At 50.4% G+C, this 21157-nt stretch overlaps 1 protein-coding gene across 3 annotated transcripts; it reads right to left on the bottom strand.

Moving 5' to 3' along the window:
• Positions 1-6148: 6148 nt before the first annotated feature.
• SUV39H1 (SUV39H1 histone lysine methyltransferase) lies at positions 6149-19582 on the bottom strand. Of its 3 annotated transcripts, none has more exons than XM_035288188.3 (6): positions 19349-19582; positions 16231-16376; positions 14521-15183; positions 8745-8891; positions 8533-8662; positions 6149-7712 (listed from the first exon to the last, which is right to left on the bottom strand). In XM_035288188.3, exons 1-6 carry the CDS (start codon positions 19401-19403, stop codon positions 7579-7581), a joined length of 1275 nt encoding a protein of 424 aa, XP_035144079.1. In that variant the 5' UTR covers positions 19404-19582; the 3' UTR covers positions 6149-7578. The 3 variants fall into 3 exon arrangements, with proteins under 3 accessions (XP_035144079.1, XP_078219302.1, XP_035144080.1); XM_078363176.1 differs by lacking the exon at positions 19349-19582 and adding an exon at positions 18290-18479; XM_035288189.3 differs by lacking the exon at positions 19349-19582 and adding an exon at positions 18437-18479.
• Between the last annotated feature and the right edge of the window lie 1575 nt (positions 19583-21157).

Below are 21157 nucleotides of genomic sequence, written 5' to 3'. Positions count from 1 at the left end.
GGGTGCATGTCCAGGTTGTGAGGTCTCCAATCTTTTTGTCAGTGTATATCCCAAGATGTGAGCTCTCTGATCTGTTTGCAGCTATATTCCCAAGATGTCAGTTATTGATATGTTTCTGGGTATGCATGTGTCTCAGGGTCTGTTCTGTGTTATCTTTATGGGTGTGACCTCCCCTAGATGTGAGGTCTCTGATTTGTTTGTCATTTTATGTTCCAGGATGCAAGATTTGTGAATGGTTTGTGGGTGTGTTTTGCAGGATTTTATGTCTGTGATCTATTTGAGATGTGTTGTAGGATGTGAGGTTTCTGATCTTTTTCTGGGAAAATATCCTAGCATATGAGGTCTGTGAACATTTTGTCAGTGTCCCAGGCTATGTTATCTCTGATCTCTTCACATGTATTGCCAAGCGTTTAATGTCTCTGATTTGTTTCTTGTTGTTTGTTCCAGGACGTGAAACCCCAAACTATCTGTGGATATGTGTCCCTGGGTGTGTGGTCTTTGATCTGTTTCTGGGTTTCTATATCCCAGTGTTTGATTGCCTTTACTCTATTTGTGGATTTATTTCCCAGGATTTTTTAGTATATTTCCTAGGATGTGCATTTCTCTGGTCTTTCTCAGTGTATATCCCATGGTGGACAGTATCTGATCCCTTTGTGGGTGTATGTCCCTTGGTTTATGATCTCTTATCATTTGCGGGTTTATGTTTTAGGATGTGAAGTCTCTGTTGTGACAGTGGGTATGTATCCTAAGATGTAAATTCCCTGACCTCTTTTTGGGTTTATGTTCCAGGATGAGAGGTCTTTCATCTAGTTCTATGTATATTTCCAGCCTGCAAGGTCTATCATCTATTTGTGGGTGTAAGTCCAAGGGTATGAATTCTCTGATCTCTTTGAGCTTCTGTGTCCCAGGATGTCAAGTCTCTGATTTGGTTATGGGTGTATGTCAAGATGTGAGCTCTTTGATCTCCTTGTGGTTGTATGTCTCAGGATGTGAGGGTTCTGATCTGTTCTTGTATGTTTGTCAACAGTGTGTAATGTCTGATCTGTTTGTGGCTCTGTGTCCCAAGTCGTGAGGTTCTGACCTGTCTTCATTTCTTTGTCTCAGCATGCGAGATCTCTGAGGTGTTTTGGGTTTATGTCCCAGGATTTGAGTCTTTGGTCTCTTTTGTGAGTGTGTGTCCCAATTACTATGTGAGGTTCCTGATGTAGTCTTTATTTCCCAAGGTGTGAGTGCTCTAATCTATTTATGGGTATATGTCCCGGCATGTGAAGTCTCTGGTATTTTTATGTGTATATGTCCCAGGGACTAAGGTCCGTGATCTGTTGTGGGTATAAGGCCCGAGATGTTGTTAGTTCTCTGAAATATTTGTGGATATATATCTCAGCTTGTGTGGTTTTTGATCATTCTGTGAGCATGTCACAAGATATGAGGTCCCCATTCTTTTTGGGTGTGTGTTTCCTAGAATTTGAATTTTCTGATCTCTCTCTCTCTCTTTCTCTCTCTCTCTCTCTCTCTCTCTCTCTCTCTGTGTGTGTGTGTGTGTGTGTGTGTGTGTGTGTGTGTGTCACAGGGTTGAGCTCCTTGTCTGTTTGTTGGTGTATGTCCATGATTTGAGGTCTCTGATCTCTTTTTTTTTTTTTTTTTGAGACGGAGTTTTGCTCTTGTTACCCAGGCTGGAGTGCAACGGCGCGATCTCGGCTCACTGCAACCTCCGCCTCCTGGGTTCATCTTCTGCCTCAGCCTCCTGTGTAGCTGGGATTACAGGCATGCACCACCATGCCCAGCTAATTTTTTGTATTTTTAGTTGAGACGGGGTTTCACCATGTTGACCAGGATGGTCTCGATCTCCCAACCTCGTGATCCACCCGCCTCGGCCTCCCAAAGTGCTGGGATTACAGGCTTGAGCCATCGTGCCCGGCCTCTGATCTCTTTTGGGTATGTATGTCTTACAATTTGAGGCCTCTGAATTAGTTGATATTCTGCACACAACATATTAATTCTATTTTGAGGTCTATACCCTAAGTCTCAGAAAGATTCTGAATCCTGAATTTGAGGGTTCTGTGCTTTTTCTGGTCTGCATTCCAAGGGGGTGAGTTCACTGGGCTGTTTTGCAGACTGTGTTTACATTGTGAGGTCTCTGAGCTGTTTGGGCACTGGTGTCCTAGGATACATGGTCCCTGAGCTCTTTTGGTTTCAAAGTCCCTTGACCTGTTTGGGATATATTTTCAGGTGTGAAGTCTATTCTTTTTCGGAGGGCTCAGTCCCAGGGTTTGATATATCTGATCATTAGGGGTTTGTTCCAGGGTTAAGGTCTCTGAGATTTTAACGGGTGTGTGTGCACCAGTGAATGAGTTTTCTGAGCTGTTTGAAGGTCTATAGGTGTGAAATTTCTTAACTCTGTGGTGGTCCCCGTGCAGACTATCATGTCTTTGAACCATTTAGCAGTCTCTCTTTTCAGGTTTGAGGTGTCTGCACCCTTGTATGAGAACTCTGATGTATTTGAGTATCACCCCCAAACTGTTTTGAGCCAATGTCCCATCGAATGAGTTCTTTGTGATGTTGTGGGTTTTGTCCTAGGGTTGATTTTTCTGAGCAGTTTCAGGATCTGTTAGAGTCTGATGTCTTTTTACTGTTTCAAGCCTCTGGAGTGCTTCACCGTCTGTGTCCCAAAGTGTCAGATCCCTGATCTCTGTATTACTTGGTGTTGAGGTCCCTCAACTGTTATGTTTCCAAGAGTGAGACAGTTCCTGCTGGGGGAGTCTCAGTCCCAGGGTATGAGGTCTGTGACTTATTAGGGGTCTGGTTCTAGGGTTTGGGGTCTCTGAGCAATTTGGGGTTCTGTGATCAGTTTCTGACATCTCTCTAGTGTTTGGGGGTCTGTGCCCAGGTTGTATGTCACTGGGTTTGGGGGTCTGGATCCTAGGGTGTAAAGTTTGTCAACTCTGAGCATTTTTGCATTGTCTGTCTGCTGTGTAAAGTCTCTGACATGTTTGTGGGTTTACTTTTCAGGTCGTGAGGTTAACTCTTTGAGGGTTTGGGTCCTATAATGTGAGTGCTTGAGCTGTGTGGGCAATACATAGCCAGGATGTGATGTCTCTGAACTGTTTTCATGTCTGTTTCCCAGGTTAGAAGTTCTCTGAGTCATTTGGGAGCCTGTGTCCACAGGTTCCTAAGCCATTTTGGGTCTGTGTTCCGGTTACGAAGTCTCTCCACTGTTTGTGGCCAACTTTGTACAAACAAAGGTTTCAAAGCTGTTTGGTGATCTGTGTCCATGACTGTTAGCCATCTGAAATCATTACAGATGAGGACAAAGGGCAAGTTCCACGAATGGTTTTGAGGTCTGAGTTCAGGGTGTGATGTTCCTGAAGCATTTAGAGGTCTGTGTTTAGAGTGGGAAGACTCCGAACTGTTTGGGGGTCTGAGCCTAGGATATGAGATTTCTAAGCTGTTTGGGGTCTGTGTCCAGGGCGTGTGATCTCAGTTCCTCAGGATCTTTGACATAGGGTGTGAGGTCTTTAAGCTCTGGAGAGGGTTTGTGTCCACATTTTCAGGTCTCTGAGGCCTCTGAGCTGTTTAGGGCTCTGTCTCAGTCTATAAAGGCTGTGAGCTATTTCAGGGAACTCTATGTCCAGTATATGACATCTCTGAACAGGAATCTGTGTTGAGGTTATGAGCCTCTGAGTAGTTTTCAGGCCTGTGTTCCAGCATATGTGATTTTGGGGCTCTCTAACATTGTGTCTGAGGGTGTGAGGTCTCTGGACTGTTGGTCCATTTTTGTCCCAGTTTGTGAGTTCTCTGAGAAGTTGGTGGGTCTTTATCCCTGATTGTGAAGTCTCTGAGCTTCCCAGAGGTCTGTAATCAGATTTCCAGGTGTCTGAGCTCTTTGGGTGTGTGGGTTACTAAACATGAGGTTTCTGGTGTTTGATATTGTCTGTTATCAATAGAATAGGAATATATTGATTCCTCGGCTGTCCTGGCTCTGAACTGTTAGGGGTCTGTGTCAGAAGGCATGAAGTCATATTTGAACTGTAAACAGATTTGTTTGCTAGGTATGAGTCCTGTGAGCAGGGTCTGTTTCCAGGGTGTGAGATCTCTAAGCTCTTGTGATCTGCGTCAAAGACTTGAGTCTCTGAGTTGTTTGTGGCACTATATTCACGTAAGGTCTCTGGGATGTTTACTGGTCTGTTTTCTAGGGTGTCTATGAGCAATTTGTGGGTTTCCATCTAAGGTATTACATTTCAGAACCATTTAAGGATCTGTTTTCAGAGTGTGAGGTTATCTCGGGTGTTTGGGCAGTCTGTGTCCAGGGTGTGCCAGCTCAGTTGTTTGGGGGTCTGTCCCAGGATATTAAGTCTCTGAGCAGTTTGGAAGTCAGTGATCAGGGTGTGGAGCCTCCGAATAGTTTTGGTAGTGACATCTCAAGTTGTAAGGTCTTTGAGATGGTTGTGCATCTCTATATTGAAGGAAAGTTCTCTGATGTGTTTGAGGTCTGAATCCCAGTATATGAGGCAGTATGTGAGGTCTAAGAGCTGTTTAGGAGTCTGTGGCCCATAGTTTCAGTGAAGCCTGCATTACTCGTGGTGTGTCCAGTTATGAGAGCTCTGAGATATACGTAGGTGTGTATCCTAGGGTATGATGTTTCTGAGAAGTTTGGGGTCAATATTCAGGGTACAAGGTCTATGAGGCCTTATACCCTAGGTGCCATGTATGTCCTGGGTGCCCTATGTATGAGGTCTCTGGGCTCTTTGGGATCCTGTCACTGCGTATGAGGTCTTTGACATATTTGGGTATCTGTGTTACAGCATGTGAGGTCTCTGAGAAAAAACAAAGAGCACTGGCTCCCATTCAGCTTAGGGATGATGAAAAAGAGTAAGTATATTTGAAATGTGGTCTTCATTCTCTACTTTATATCCTGGCACCATATAGGTGCTCGATAAATATTTGCAGAAAAAGCTTCCCCAGCACACACAAACTTTTCATTTTGAATGCAGGAGGCAGGTTTTGGGTTCAAAGACATTAAGAGCTAGAATTTTATCACATTTTAACATTTTCGTTGAATGTATTTCTCTGGTTATTTTTGTTTGCTTATGGCAAGTGATTATAGTTTTTCCATTTAGACAGCAGTGGATTTGGTTTTCTCACTCCCCACTCTGCTTTACTCCTCCTACCACTTGCCCACCCAGTGCTGTATAGCCCCTGAAGCGAGGGTACTTGGTCACGCAGGAGGTGGCAGGGTCTTAGCCCGACACTACCAGTCACGGCTGGTCACCACCAATCGTGACTAGTCTAAGCTGAGCAAAGCTGATCACGGCCAATCAAGGCCGGTTACCAGAGATCATGGCTGGTCAGGATGGGTCAAAGCCAGTCATAGCCAGTCCAAACTAGTCAATTACAGTCACAGCTGGTCCAAGTTAGTCACAGCAGGGCAAGACCAGTTGAGACTGGTCAAAACTGGTCAAAACCAGTCCAGGTCAGTCCAAACCACTCCAGTCTGATCACAGCCAGTTTAAGCAGTCAGAACTGGTCATTGCCAGTCCTGGTTGGTCAAGATGGGTCGAGGCCAGTCATGGCTAGCTACCACCAGTCAACAGCCAATCATGACAAGTCAAAGTCGGCCAACACAGGTCAAGATCAGTCAAAACCAGTTATGGCCAGTCTAAACCAGTCAATTTAAGTCCATTTTTTGGAGACATGGTCTGGCTCTGTCACCCATACTGGAGTGCAGTGGTGAGATCTCTGCTCACTGCAGCCTCCGCCTCTGAGGCTCAAGTGACCTTCCCACCTCAGCCTCATGTGCCACCACGCCCAGCCAATTTTTTTATTTTTAGCAGAGACAGGGTTTCACCACATTGCTCAGGCTGGTCTCGAACTTACGAGCTCAAGCAATCTGCCAGCCTCAGCCTCCCAAAGTTCTGGTATTATAGATTTGAGCCACAACACCCAGTCTTAAATGCATTTTAAAGTTTAAGTATAAAGCAAACTTATTTTAGGTCAAGATGTTATATAGATGATGGTGTGATATGCTGTGGGGGCTGAAATTGTGAGGATTAGAGTCAAATGGCTGAGATTTGAGGAACATGTTACTGGGCAAACCCAGCTTCCAGTCTATCCCCTCAACACCCACCCACACAAGCACCTCACACCTTGGTTTATTCAGTCGACGGTTCATTTTATTGATGCCCACTCCAGGCTGCGTAGGGTTGAGGGGTGTACAAGAGGAGAACCAGATTCAGTCCATGCCTGGAGGCTAGTCTGGGGGGCCAGCGGGATGGACACACAGATAAGACACATAGATCTGGCATCTGATAGCAGGGTATACAGTCTCACGTAGGGGCACTCTGGGCACAGGTAGTCAGGAAGGGCTTCCTAGAGAAGACCTCACAGCGGGTGGGGGAGCAAGGAGCGAGGCAGCCATCAGAACCTTTACCTTTTCTACATTTGTAGGCAGGTGACTTTTGAGACTAGTGGACCCAGGGTGAGCACAAAGGGCTGGGGTCTGGGGTTGGCAGGCAGCAAGGGCTTCCCTCTCGCCTCACCATCCCATAGTGGGGAAGCCATCTCCCCCACCCCCAATTCTTGGCCTGTACTTTGCCTTCTGCCACATGGGCCCTTTCCTGGGATCCACCTCTGTGGTTTTCAAGGCTTCCCTGAGACAATCCACGTGGACCAGGTGCTCTACCCCATGCCTGGCACCTCATCAATGCACATTCTTGTCCTAAGTGCTATCTACGGACTATCTAGATCTTGGTTCCAGCTCTGAGTGTCAGCGGTCATGACACCCCAGGTTATGGCCCCCAGTACTTGCAGAGCTCCCAAGAGAGAGCCCCAGGTACCTTCTCTGTACTCCGTAAAGGCAGAGCTTGGTCCCAGCCCACCTCCAGGGCTGGCCAGCTCTGCACTGTCTTCCTCTCACTGCTCAATGGGCCATGGATACCCACTTCCCTTCCAGTGGCATGTGGGTACCCACTTCTTAGATATGCAACCCTGAAGAAGAGCCCCTACAGCTCTTAGGGCCAATACTAGCCAGCACTGTAAGCACGAGCAGAAATCAGCCTCAGCCCGTAGCCCAGGGACCCCCTTTCTTTCACTAGTACAAAGTGTCTGTGGTCGGGGAACCAGCTTCGTGTTGGGCTGGGCACTCTGGGCTCTGATGTCTGCCTGCCCTGGGGTTGCTTCCCCATACCTTTGGGGGAGTAGGGAGGAGGCCTGCAGCAGACCCCTCAAGCTCCAGGCAGAAGCAGGTGCAAAACATATTCTAGGGCTGGGCTGAGACTCACCCCTTGGACCTCCTTAATAGGCCATTAATCCCAACGACAGTCTTGATGTTGAGAAATTATTTCTGAAGGTGGGTGGGGGTTTGTAAGTGCAACCTACAGATGGGGCTGGGACAGGGAAAGGGAACTCCTGGAGTCAGTCCTCACCACGGCTGCAGCCCTGAACGTAGAGCAAATGGGAGCAGGTGGGGGCAGGTGGAGGCAGGCGAGGCCCTGGCAGTCATTCTCAACAGGAGGGTAGCGGTGAGGGAGGTGCGGGTAGCTTCAGGCCCTCTCGGTCAGTCTGGCCTCAGACTTCTGAGGGCTAGAAGAGGTATTTGCGGCAGGACTCAGTCCCACACTTGCATTCAATACGGACCCGCTTCTTAGGGGAGCCAGGGAGCCCAGCCAGGCCAAAGTTGGAGTCCATGCGGGTGCTTTCCATGTCCACGGGGTCCACTGTGGAGTCACAGCCAGGGAGGAGGGGAGGAGGGGAGGAGAGGAGGGAAGGAGGGAGGGAGGGAGGGGGAGAGGGAAGGAGGGAGGAAGGCAGGGAGGGAGGCAGGGAACTTGTTAGAAGGCCTGGATGAAGGGTCCCACTACCCTTTTTACCATGAGACTAAGGATCTTAGGGGCTGGAAGCAACTCTGGGATTTGAGTTGGGAGGAGATCTTGGGGTTGGTGGTTTGGGGCTGGGGCCAGGGCTCAGCACTGGAGGTTGTTCAGGCTGGGGTTGAGGAATGCTGGGGGAAGGAGGGGGCCATCAGGGAACCAGAAGGGTCATTTTAGGTGGGGGGCAGGGGCAGGAATAGAGGGCCACCTGGTCATCCAGAGGTACATCTGAACTCCCCTTCCAATGACCTGCCCTTGAGAGTCTCAGAGGTGGCTAACCTATCAAGGACGGGACTGGCTGGAGGCCACAAAGGTGTCCAGAGGCTTGGGATGAAGAAGGCCAAAGGGAGCTAGGAGTGGGGAGGGGCTGGGGGATGAGGCAAACTCAGTCAAGACTGGAGTCAGGAGTGTCTTAACTCTCCAGGAACCTTGGGAGAAGTTGGTATGGATGCCTCAGGGTTAGGGTTCAGGGTCTGGGAATGAGGGGACCCGAGGGGTAGGTAGAGGTCTAGTAGTCTGAATGGGAGACTGGGAGTCAGGAAGAGCATCTTAAAGCTCCTACTACAGAATTTTCCTTGGTTCTCTGAGTGACTGGTGTGCCTTCGGGAGGGATCTTTGTGTCCCAAGTCACTGTGCGCCCCTGCCCCAGGTCCCTTGCCACCCCCACCTTGCATGTTGTAATCAAAGGTGAGCTCCTCGCCTGCCCGGATGGTTTTTGTGGCAAAGAAAGCGATGCGGGGCAGCCGCTCATCAAGGTTGTCTATGAAGACGTTGTACACCTGCAAGTTGGGGTCACACTGGGCGAGAAAGAACAGTTGGGAGTGAGGAGGGGCCCCAGCCTGCCCCTCAACCCCCTGCCCGCCTGCCAGGGGTACCCACACTGTGGTTCACAAAGTGGGAGATGTTGCCATAGTAGGCGGCATCCACGGTGTACACGTCCTCCACGTAGTCCAGGTCAAAGAGGTAGGTGGCGCCCTGGCGGTCGTAGATCTGGCCCCGTCGCTCTGCCTCCTCTGAGGTAATAATCTAGGGAAAAGGATTAGGGGAGGGTGAGGGGAGATTGGCTGTGACGGCTCAGGAAAGCTGGCACTGCTCCTGACCCCTGAAGGATAGGGAGCAGGAGGTGCCCCTGCCTGTGGACACATACGGGCAGTGACGCAGAGGGTCTGTTGGCCCTTCTTGAGGGGCTGGGCCTCAGCTGGCCACCGCCCAGCCAGCCTCAGGCCTCTGGCTGGCAGGAGGAATCCCTGGCAGTGAGCGCAGGCTGGCCTGGCTGCAGGGCCCAACTGGGGCCAAGCAAGCAACTCCCGCTGCCACCCAGCAAAAGGGTGCCCTAGAACCCCTGGAACCTCCAGCACCCTGAGATGGAGCAGGAAGGTGGTCAAGAGAGACCAAAGCAAGGGCAAGAAAGCAACCCAGGATACCACGGAGAGACACTGAGTGATCCAAGCAAGGGAGCCTGAGCTCGTACAGGACCCTGCAGGGAGGTCCAGGTCCAGAGAGCCAGAAAGAGGATGAGGCCACATACTTCAGAGACAGCAGCAAAGAGGGAGGAAAGATGAAGGGAGAGCACAGTGAGAGAAGCCCTCCCTCAGCCCGGGGCCCGACAGTGCCAACTCGTGCTTCAGACAGCAGCAAGTGCCTCCTTCCCAGCTATGTCCCTGTCTGTCCTAGGAAACGGGAAGCTTCGCCACTGTCCTAGCCCTAGCTTGTCCTTGCCTCCCAAATACTGTCACCGGACTCTCCACCCCACCCCAACAAATCTCTTTTCTCCAGCCCCACGGTCCCTCTTTCTCAAGACCAGCAATGGCAGCCTCCTCGCAATCCCCAAGTATAGCTGAGCAGGTCGTTCCCTGGGCAGGGGTCCCACTGTACCTCAGCCAAGGACAGTGCACAGTACATAGGAGACACATGGGGACTGCTATTTACTTTGATTCTGCTTCCTGGCTTAGCAACTTGTCTTCTGTCCAAATGGTGGCCCTCCAGGCAGCCCCAGCACTCCCCCGCCACTCCTCTTCTTCCTTCCCCTCCCTTCTCCAGAGACCCCGTCAGGCCTCCATTCTTGCTTACCCTCATGTGGGCTGGTGACCATGCCCTTCTGACTTGGGAATACATCTCCTTAGCTAGGATGGCCACACTGGTGTACTCCCTCACTGTCCCCTCAAGCCTGTGCTCCATGCCAAAGGCTAACTAACAATGCCTTGAGAAAACCAAGGTTTACCCCCCTTGGGCCACACTGCCCACTGCCCTGTGCTCCTGCTCTGTTCCTTGAGGAACCTGGCTCCCCTGCACCCTGTTTTTGTTTGTTTACTCATCCATTTGGTGGGTTTTTATTGAGGACTTCCTTGTGCCCAGTCCCAGCACACAGGGCTCACAGTCTGATTAGGGAAATACAGGGACCAGGCCCGGTCCCCATTCTCAGGGGGCACAGCTGGGTAGAGTCACAGGAACCAGGATTGGTCAAAGTCTGGTCACAGACAGACTCAGACAACCACAGTGTAAGATTGTGATCAGGAAACCTAGTGCTTAGGGTTTAAGAGGGAATGGAGAGGTGAAGCGTCTCTAAAGCAAGTTGTAGATCATAAAAGGGCTTTACCACCTGGTGGAAGAGTGGGGACTCTCCCCTAAGGGTCACAACATGAGGGTGGAATATGTTAAGCTCAGTCTCCCTTCACCTCCTGAAGAACACAGTCTTCTTTGTGGCATCAGTTCAAACAGATGGGACTTCTCTGGGCAACCTGCCAAGCTTACTGTTCCTTCCCTACCTCAAAAGCTGGCCACTTATCTGATTAAGCCCTGGGATCAAAGGTCAGCCTCTCCCAGGCTCATGGGCCTAGTGGGTGGGGTATGAGCCATCTTTTTCACTGTAGCCCCCCTCAAGCCAGGGGGAGTACCCACATCCTCCCTGGTCTCCATCTTCATGCCTGTTCTGCCACTCACTACCTGCTCTCCCAGTCTCACCAGGAGTGAGTCACACTGCAGGCCCTCCAGGGCACACAAGCTTTCTGGTTCCTTCTAGTCTTCTTTTCAATCTCATTCTCTAATGATTGGTCAACCCTGAAAGCTTGGTAACTGATCGGCCAGTCTCTGCTCCCTAGCAGCTCTCCAGAATAATTGGAAAAGACAGATAGGCTATAAGCTGGCAGGTCCGAGTGGGTGCTGATGTGAATGGGAACTAGAAGACTTGGAGTCAGCTGCTGCTCTGCCCCCTCCTGGATATGGGATCCTGAGATCCTGAATGTTCTCTCTATGCCTGTTTCCTCAGCCAAAAAAAAAAAAAGCTACGACCTGGCAGGGTACCAGTTTTAGACATTATTTGGGCCTTTATTTTTTTATATTTTTTAAAGATGGGGTTTCACCATGATGACCAGGCTGGTCTTGAACTCCTGACCTCAGGTGATCCACCCGCCTCGGCCTTCCAAAGTGCTAGAATTACAGGCGTGAGCCACCGCGCCCAGCTGAGCCTTTATTTTTTTATCCATTGTGTTACTTCTGTGATTGTAAGCAAGTTACTCCACCTCTCTGGGCCTCAGTTTTGCATCTGCAGAATGGGAATGAATGACAGTGACAAAATCCCAACATGACAGGGGCCGTTGTAAAGATCCACATGATTTCATGGACATGAAAGGTGTTCCTGTTTCTGATAGGACAGTGAGCAATGTTAGGGGTGGTTATGAGGACCACTCATAAATGTAAGGAACACCCTTATTTTATGTGCCCTTACCAAGAAAGGAAAAACTGCTGTTAATCATAAATGATACACCATGATTTAATTAAATTAAGATATCTTCATTTCAGAGATGTTAAAGTAGGAAGAAGATGCATGTTTTAGAATGCATAGGATAGGAGAGGCTGGCATTGTCTCTTGGGTGAGGATGAGACTGTTGTGCAGAAATGTGAAAGTTCTGATCCGATATGGGAGGCTGCAAAGGAGGGAAGGGCAGCTCCTGTGGAGGGAGCTCTTGGTACAGACTGTCAGTCTGTGTACCAGCTGAAGAAGGATAATAGAGAGCATGGTGTGCAGGCACAGGGGATAGGCCCTCAATTCCAAAACACCCTGGCCAGCATCTGGGACAGCAGTACAGAATCAAGTAAAGTAGAACTGCTGCAACAAAATGTATGACCATTCACCCCAAGTAGGATAAATAAGGACTACAAATAGGACCCTATCCTGTCAGTCTGGGTCTTGTAACCAGATAGGTTACAAAAAACTTGGTCTTCCAGACATTTTGGATTTGCTGAAGTTTGGACTATGCTGACTAAGGTTTATATCAAACTTACTGTGTACTGAATACTGTTCAAGTGCTTGATACATAGTAACTCATTTAATTTTTGTAACAAGTATATGAGGTGAGTGCTATTACTGTTCCCATTTTGCAGATTAATAAATGGAGGCACAGAGGTTAAGTGACTGCTGATGAGTAGTGGAGCTGGAATTTAGCCTCGGGCAGTCAGGATCCAGAGTACATCCTCCTAACCATCTGCTATGCTGTCTCTTCAGAGGGGGATGTGGAAAGATGAGTTTGGCTCTTTCCAGAGGCCTGTGGCACCATTAGGAGAACCCACGGGTCTGAGGGTGCTGGAGGGCGGCCAGGAAATAGTGTATCGAGAATGTGTGGAGAGCAGGAAGGGTGAGGACAGGGGTGACAGAATCCCTGGAAATCCTGATGTTTCCAGGGTAGAAGATGAAAGATACTAAGGAAGAGCATCCAGAAAAGTCTCAGGCCCAGGAGGCTCTGAGGCTGCCCGTGGGGTGTAGACTCTTCCTCCTTGACTATCAGGACCCTGTGTGGTAGACATGTTTCCTCCAGACACCAGTACAGTGAGGCTGAGATATTTCCTTCTCTGTGCAGCCTCTAGGACGGTGGACTGTCGGGGTCCTGTGGGGTCTGGACATGTCCTCCTCCAGACAGTTTGGGTTCCTTCAAACTCTGGACACTTCCTCCACAGTGTCAGGACACTGGGGGCATGGACACTTCCCCTGACACTGTCAGGGTGCCTTAGGGTGTAGACTAGATCTCCAGGCTGTGTGGATCCCTGTAGGGTGAGGACACTTCTTTTTCCTGACAGTCATGACGGCGTAGGTGTGGACACTTCCTAAGGACCAGGTCCTCTAGAGTGTGGAGAGCACAAGCTCTTCCTCCAGGTCATTGGGATCACTGTCGAACGTGGACTTCCTGCATATTATCAGGACTCCCTCCCCATCCCACTGTCAGGAGCCCTCATGGTGTGGACACCTCCGCCCTCCTCCTTCCAGATGGCCAGGTCCTGTGGTGTGTGGACATTTCCGCTAGCAGGCCAGGAGGGTTGTCTGAACAGGCTGTGGCTGTCTCATCACCCAGACTATCAGGATCCTCTGTGGTGTAGATTGCTCTGCCCAAGATTGTCTCTGTCTCTCTGGGATGTGACCCTCTCTACTTTACAGTTTCTCACAGTAGAAGCCTCTTCTTCTTATCAGTATCAGTGCTACAGTGTGGACATCCTCAGGTGAGTGTCCCTCAGGCCAGTTTCTGTCACTTTCCAACCATATCACACCCCTAAGGGACCTATGGAAATATATAGAGGTATCTGGGGTTGTCACTATGACAGGGCACACTCATGGATTTAAATGGTCAAGGTCCAGGGATGCTAAATGCCTACCAATGCATGAGACAGTTCTACATAACAAAGAATCATCTCATCCCAAATGCCAACTGCGTCCCATCTTAAGAGTGTGACATTTTTCTGTTGTAGATACTTGCTAGCTATCTACTTGCTAGTTATGGCTGTGCTTTAGCCTTGTGCAGCTGGACACGTGGCTAAAACACATCCCACTGCCTCCCTTGCATGGAGGTAAGGCCAGTGACTCAGTTCCAGCCAGTGGAGCACGGGCAGAAGTGATGAACACTGCATCTAGGCCTGGCCTACTAGGATGGGCCCCTTCTATCTCCCACTTGGCCTGCCTGCCAGGCAATGCTGAGGATCTAGTGGTGACTCCGAGGCTTCAAGGCACAGAAGGGAAAAAGCCTAGATGTCCCAGTTGCCATGTGAAAGGATACCCACCCAAATACCCATAATGGACTGCTCCATGAGAAAAGCAAACTTGGAATGTGCAAAGCCACTAAGATGAGGAGGTTGTTTTTACAATGGCTGGCTTACCTAATACACTCAGCCTTTCCCCAGTGTCCTGAAAGTCTAAAGGAGTTAAGCAACCTCTGTCCAAGGCCTGTCTCATCCTACTCTAGACTGTGTTCCTTCTGTGCAGACTAGTAAAACAATGCTCCTCAGGCAGACACTGCTTGGTGATAAGATGGGCCCTTATGAAATGAGAAGAGGAAGTGCCTTTCCAGGTGATGCAGCCCTATGCCAGACCACATGTCCTGTTACAAGGAATGCTAAGGCTGCCTGGATCTCAGCTCCCACTTTTCTTCTTTGCTGAGTACCCTGATAAAGCTAACCCAGTGCAGAAGTATTTCAGTGTTCCTGTAACCACCAGCATGGCCATGCTAGCGTCTACCAGGTTAGAATACTAGCCCCTGCCCGATTCCCTGTGACACTCAGATCAGTCTCCCAGGCTTTCCCATAGGGAAAAGCAGGGAGTTTCAGGTACACAGTGAGGAAAACTGGGTGCACACGCTGTGAAGAACTGCACACACACCCGGTCCCGTCTCCCTACCTCTCCCACGTACTCCATGACGAAGCTGTTCTTGCGAATCTTCTCCAGAGTGCGGACGCCCCAGCCGCGCCCGTCATCTGTGCGGAAGATGCAGAGGTCATATCGAATGCCCTTCTGAACCACACGATTTGGGCAGTCATAGCCACAGCGGCAGCGGGAGTTGCACTCGTAGATGGGCAGCCCGGCTCGAAGCCGCACCTGGCCCTGGTCATTGTAGGCAAACTTGTGCAGTGACGCCCCCGGGCAGCAGCCTCCGGTGGGTGCCCACAGACAGTCCTGGCACTCGCAGCCCACAGCCACCTGGTTGAGGGTGATGCCCTCACCAACACGGTACTCATTGATGTACACAAAGGCCCGCGGAGGGCCGTCCAGGTCCACCTCATTCTCTACGGTGATACGTCCCAGATGGCTGCGCTTGGCATTGAGCTCCTGCTCCCAGCGACGGAGCGCCCTCCTCTGCTTGGCCTTCTGCACTAGGTAGTTGGCCAAGCTTGGGTCCAGGTGCCGGGGGGTCTTTGACCGGTGGTGCCGCCGAAGCAGCTCCCTCTCTAAGTCCTTGTGGAACTGCTTGAGGATGCGCACACACTTTAGATTCTGCCGTGGCTCCCAGGTGCTCTCTGAGTCTGGATATCCACGCCATTTCACCAGGTAATATTCCTGTTCCTGTTGGGGGTGGGTAGGAGGATGGGGTGCCATAAGTGGTGAGATCCTTGGGCCAACCTTCATGAGGTTTCCATCCCAAAGCTGATGGGTAACACCTACCTTACCCCACCCCTTTTCTGGAATGACTTCATGCGGTGGTTAAAAAATATGGGCTCTAGGGTGAGGATTACTAGGTTCAAATCCTGCTCTCCCCCTATTGTCTGTCCAAACTGTTCCAACTTTTAATTAATCTCCCAAACCCACTCCCCTCCTTGGTCTTCCCCATCCTCAGCTTCCTCCTAGCTGTTCGGACCCAAACGCCTGGAGTCATCCTTGTCTCCTCTTTTGCTCACACTCCCCACATCAACCCTCTGCACATCCTGTTAGCCCCACCTTCAAAATACCTCCAGTGATAAGCCATCACTGCCACCATTGTGGCTCACCTGGACCCTGACAAGTCCTTGCCTGTTCTAGACAGCTTACATGTATTATTAACTGAATTACTAACTGAATCTTCACAAATCAACATGAGGTAGATGCTACTAGTCATCCCCCTTTTACAATAAGGAAAATGAAGTACTGAGGGTTTGGGTAGGCAGCCTGGGTTAACACAACCAGCACTAGAACCCAAGCATGCTGACTCCAGTTTGTTCTCCTAACCATCCTGCCACTCCCTCTTCTGGCAATAGCTGTCCCCATTTCAGAGTTGTTAGGGGGATTAAATGAGTTCTGAGAGGAAGTGCCTGGCACACTGAAAGTGCTAAATAGCTGCTAGCTATGGACATTTCCACTCCAAGGCTCAGCATCTCAATCTTTGCAATTACTTTGTATTCCTAGGGAGATGGGAAGAGATTTACTTGGGAATTCATCCTGCTCCTGCCCCCATCAGAAAGCTGCTTAGTATCTTGTCTGTATCATAGGGATAAAAGGGTCTATTCATCCTATTTTTTCAGGGTCAGAGGAGAAAATTCCCTTTGGAAACAGATGTGGATAGTTGAGGACATGAGCGAAGGACACTAACTTCCCTGTGACCTGCCCCCTCCCAGACCATGATCATCCCAGACTCACTCGGATCTTCTTGTAATCGCACAGGTACTCGACTTCAAAGTCATAGAGGTTCCTCTTAGAGACACCAAGGGCAGGGCAGGAGAGCTTGGCCAGACGGCACAGGTCCTGCAGCTGATTCCAAGAAGACTTGCAACACACACGACAGCCTGGATCAAGGGGCGCAAAAACAACTATTACTGGGCAACCTGACCAGGTCAGGAGTCAAAGGGGACCCCAAATCCTCCCTGGGACATCCCAAAGACTGCCTAAGAGTCAGGGAAGTTTAATCCACAGGCCTTCCCCAATGCTGATTCTGTTCTACAACAGAAATACGCTTTGAACCCTAATGCTCACTGCCCAAGGCTGCCCCTGGAACAGCAGACCTCTAAGTGGGGTTTGCAACATGAATTGTCCTAAAGGAATCTGTTCCCAGAGGTTCAAACTCCCTCTGTTATTCCTAAAACTGGCTGCAAACCTGCCTTGGGTTCAGGACCCTGATCACCCTTCTCTCCACTTTGCAAAAGAAAGAGAACAACCCCCCATCTCAGTAGGATGCAATGCCCCGAGGAGGGGGACAAGATTAAAACCTCCAGGGCACCAAACAAAGGCGTAACTGGAAAGACTAGTCCTTTATCCCTTATCTATGTGTTTTGGCATTCAAAGTTTTTTGAATTTTACGAGACTATTTCTAGGATATCCCATACATCACCTAACACCCCCAGCGTGGCCAGGGGACATCAAGCTATAATCAAATGCATTAATTATCCTGCAGCAAAACTATGAATTTCCCACATTAAATAGGAGAAAAAAAAGATGTAAAACAGCCTCACAGAATAGTTCCACTTTATAATCTACTCTTGCCATAAATGGTGCCAAATTTAAGAAAAGGATTTCAGTTTTCAGGGCTTTTTAGATTTTTGTAATTACAAGCAAGAAATTGTGGAACGATAGTACATTACAGGAAGGCTCCTTAAATGATCAATCTGGGTGCCTTAAATCCACAAGGTATATTTTTTCCTGATGCATTTTGACTTTCTGTTTCATCCGACTTCCTGTAAAAAGTAAAGCTCGTCCAAAGGGCTATGGTCTGAATTTATATGCAAAGCAGTACAGGTTAGTGACATTGATTCTTTTAAATATACCTGGTATATTTCTGGGACTGCCAAAATTTTGTAAGACACACGGATTTTAAAAACCAGATTTCTTTCTGATTCATGGCACATTCTTAATCAATGTGCTTTAGAAGCCATTTTATCAAATCATGTCTCAAAATATTCCAAGGGCAGTCAGTCTTCATCCTATTTCATCTTTTGAAAATGTTTAATATTTTCTGCCTCCCATTGCGAAAATCACACTTAAACTCTAGATGTCAACCTAAAAACGTACAAGAGTTTTTCAAAATTATTTCGCGTGCAAGCCCTACCCCCCCCCCACTTAGACAAGACCAAGTGGAGACTGAGCCCGCATGTGCCCACGCTTTCCTCTCCCTACAGCCTCTCCTCTCAAACCCCTTCCTTCACTTGCATTTGAAACCCCACTGAAGTGATCCCAACTAACACCTCCAGCTGCTGGCTCCGAAATGGCCACAGGTGGACTCTCCTACCCCTCAGAGGTTCCACGACTTGTGAAACCCATCCTCCCTGCGGCTTTCGTCACACAGAGGAGCCCCCCAACATACGGAGTCACCCCTCTTTCCCTACACATGGGGGAGTCTAGCTTTCCTATTGGGAAGGCCCCATTTCCCTCTTCTGGGGGATCCTCTATTCCAAACCCTTCCCCCATCACGCTGAGAGGAGATGCACTCCCCCTGAAGAGTTCTCCGTCCCCGCACTCTGAAGGGGGGGGGTCTGTCCCCCTTCTCTTCCCTCCCCTTCCGGCGTCTCGCGTGGACACCGAATGGGTAACGGTCACCGGGGGCCGATTTTCCCGCGCGCGGGCGCGCCTCCCAGACAAGCCCCCGCGCGTGCGCGCGCCGCAATGGACCGGCGCGCGCCCCCCTCCCGCGTCCCCACTTAGCCCAGGACCCGCCGCGTTCAGAGGCGCGCGCCCCCTCCCCTGAGCCCCGCCCAGCCCCGCGCACCAGGCCCGCGCTCCCCGAGCCCCATCCTTTCCGCGCTGAGCTTCCGGCGCCGGGGCCTCGGATGCCGGGGCCCCGAGCCGGCGACGCCACCCCTCCAGCCCACCCGGCCCGGCCAGCGGGGCCGTGCCTCTGCCTCCACTGCTTCACCTTTTAAATTTTCCGCCATCTTTCCCCACGGCTAACGACATTCAGGCCTAGCTGGCCTCGCGAGAAGATAGCTCGCGCGGGCGTGGCCTGGAACGCGCAGCCTATTGGCCGCGGCTCGCGGCTCGCCGCACCCGCGCGGACCAACTGGAGAGCCGTGACCGAACCCCTCCCCGCCGCCCGGCTCGGTCCCGGAGGCGGGTGCTCGCCGCGCTTTCCCAGAGTGCGTCTGGGCGGCGGCGGCAGCGGTAGTAACTGAAGTTGCCCGAGGCCCTGCCCGTGCACCGGTCTGTCTGTCACACTGGTAGCCAATCACGTTGTCAGCCAGTCGCAGTGGCTCCCCAGTTGTCATACCCCTTGTTATCACCGTCAGTCAGCTCATTACATTTTAACTCCAAGCTGGCCAGGGCTCCCAGGTGGACTAGCACCACATCCAACCGCTCAGGCAGTCGCCCCAGACAAGTGCGTAGTTAGACCTCTGGCCCCCATCTACACTGCCGGGCAGTCAACGCCTGCTTCCATTTGTGCCCTCGGGCCATCTGCGATTCCCTGGAGGCAGGCAGCACTGTTAGCCAGCCAGCCTTGTCATTCCCTAAGACCGTCCTGTCCTCACGTTGTCAGCAGATCAATTAGTCCTCCACCCACCGTAGCCCTGGGACCAGCTGCAATTCTCCCTGGGGAAATCCTCTCATAGACTGCAGCATCCAGCCATGCCCCCAGGCGGGCTCTGATTAAGGTCGGGACAAGCTGTCATTGTCATCATCTTATACAGCCCTGTCCCGCAGTCACTAACAATTGGTCACGTCTTTCTGTCAGATTATTTCTCATTCACACCACGATCAGTCACAACACCCAGCTAGGCTCTCAAAGCGAATAGTCACAGCAACTAGAGGTACGATTAAGCCTCCACACCACCTGTCAGCAGTGGGTCAGCCAGTCTGTCATTTCTCAGGCGATGCATCCCGACCATTGGTCAATCAGTCTCCTCTGATGCGTTGAAGCTGAGGTTCTATCAGGGAAGACAGTCCATAACCACGTACGGCCATCGAGTCAGACAGCTACGCGAGTTTTGCTGCTGGCCAGCTGGCCTGTGACTCGTTCAATCCGCCCCTCATCACATTGTCAGTCATTCTCGAGCAGCATCCGACTGACCGTACCGTCTGTCAGGTGATCAGTCAGTCAGAGCACCCAGCCAGGTCCTCCAGCATGCTGTGATTCGAGCAGTGTGGACAGTCGATCACTAGATACAGTTGCCTAGCAAGCAGCCACAGAGCCTTTTGATCAGTCAGACTGGAATTTCCCCAGGTGGCCCTCCTTTACACAGTGCCAGACAGTATAACATCCAGACATAGCCCCAGGCCAGCTGTGATTCCTGACAATAGTCATTCACAACATCCGGCCGGCCAGGCAGGCAGTAGCACCACGGGTCATCAGTCAGCCAGCCTGCAAGGTCCTCAGGAGGCTGCCTCTCTTTTCCACTGTCAGGCCACCAGCCCCAGCTAGTCCTAGGCGGGCTGTCATTCAGTTAGATATTCAGGAAACCGTGCTATCACTTCCTTAAATTGTCCCCTCTCCCTGTCACTCCATGAGTTCTATGGTCAACCAAATGATTGTACAGTTAACCAAACAGATATTCTGTCTGCCTGCCAGTCCAGCTGTGAGATCATTGGAGAAGTGAATGGCTGGTCTGAGGTTCCATCAGCCCCAGCTTGCCCTGAGTGGGACAGACAGGAGTGTAAGTTACACCGTGCATCCCCTTCTCCAGCAGAGTCAGATGCTGATCCTCACATACCCCCGGCCCCCACCCCCCGCGGTCTCCTTGGGCAGCAGAGCTCTCCCACTCCCAGGTGTTCAGGAGACCTGTCCAACCCACAAGAGTGATTTAAGACAGGACCTCTGTCTAGATCTGAGGGGAAGATAAAGGGGTCTGTGGCCAGTTTATCTGTTCTTTATAGTGTTCCCCCAAACACTATAAAGTAGTGGGCAAAAGCCTGGATTCTGGAGCCTTACTACCTGGACTCATATCCAGGCTCTGCCATTTACTAAATTATGTGACCTTCGGCAGTTTCTTAAACTGGTCTGCAAAACCTTGAGTAAGTGGTCTTGGGGTGGGTGTCTCCCACTCATTTGAAAAGTGAATCATTCTGGACTAGCACTTTTTCAGGAGACCTCAAAAGTTAAGAGGCCATCCTATTGCTACCATGTCCCACTCCCAGCAATTTGTCTGTTCATTCAGCATTAATTTAATGACTACTGCATATACTGCCTTGCCCAACACTGGGGCCAATATAAGGTTTTCATTCATTACAAGCTTCACAGGTTTGACCTATTGTAATGTAAACCTCATAATGGAGTGTAACACACATACAGAAGAGTATACAGACCAGGGTGAACACTTTAATGAGTTTACACAAGCCAACTTACGTGTGGAACCAGAACGCAGGCTGAGAAACCATTTAGCCAGGTCTCAGAAGCACTTAATTGTTTTGTATAAATTTATTGGGTACAAGTATAATTTTTTTTTTTTGAAACAGGGTCTTGCTGTCGCCCAAGCTGGAGTGCAGTGGTGTGATCTCAGCTCACTGCAACCTCCACCTCCCCGGTTCAAGTGATTCTCGTATCTCAGACTCCCGAGTAGCTGAGATTACAGGCGTGCACCACTATGCCCGGCTAATTTTTGTATTTTTAGTAGAGATGGGGTTTCACCATGTTGGCCAGGCTGGT

The sequence above is a fragment of the Callithrix jacchus genome, chromosome X, assembly GCF_049354715.1.
Source record: "Callithrix jacchus isolate 240 chromosome X, calJac240_pri, whole genome shotgun sequence".
NCBI classification, from domain to species: domain Eukaryota; kingdom Metazoa; phylum Chordata; class Mammalia; order Primates; family Cebidae; genus Callithrix; species Callithrix jacchus.
This window is presented reverse-complemented; position numbering and strand designations above follow the sequence as displayed.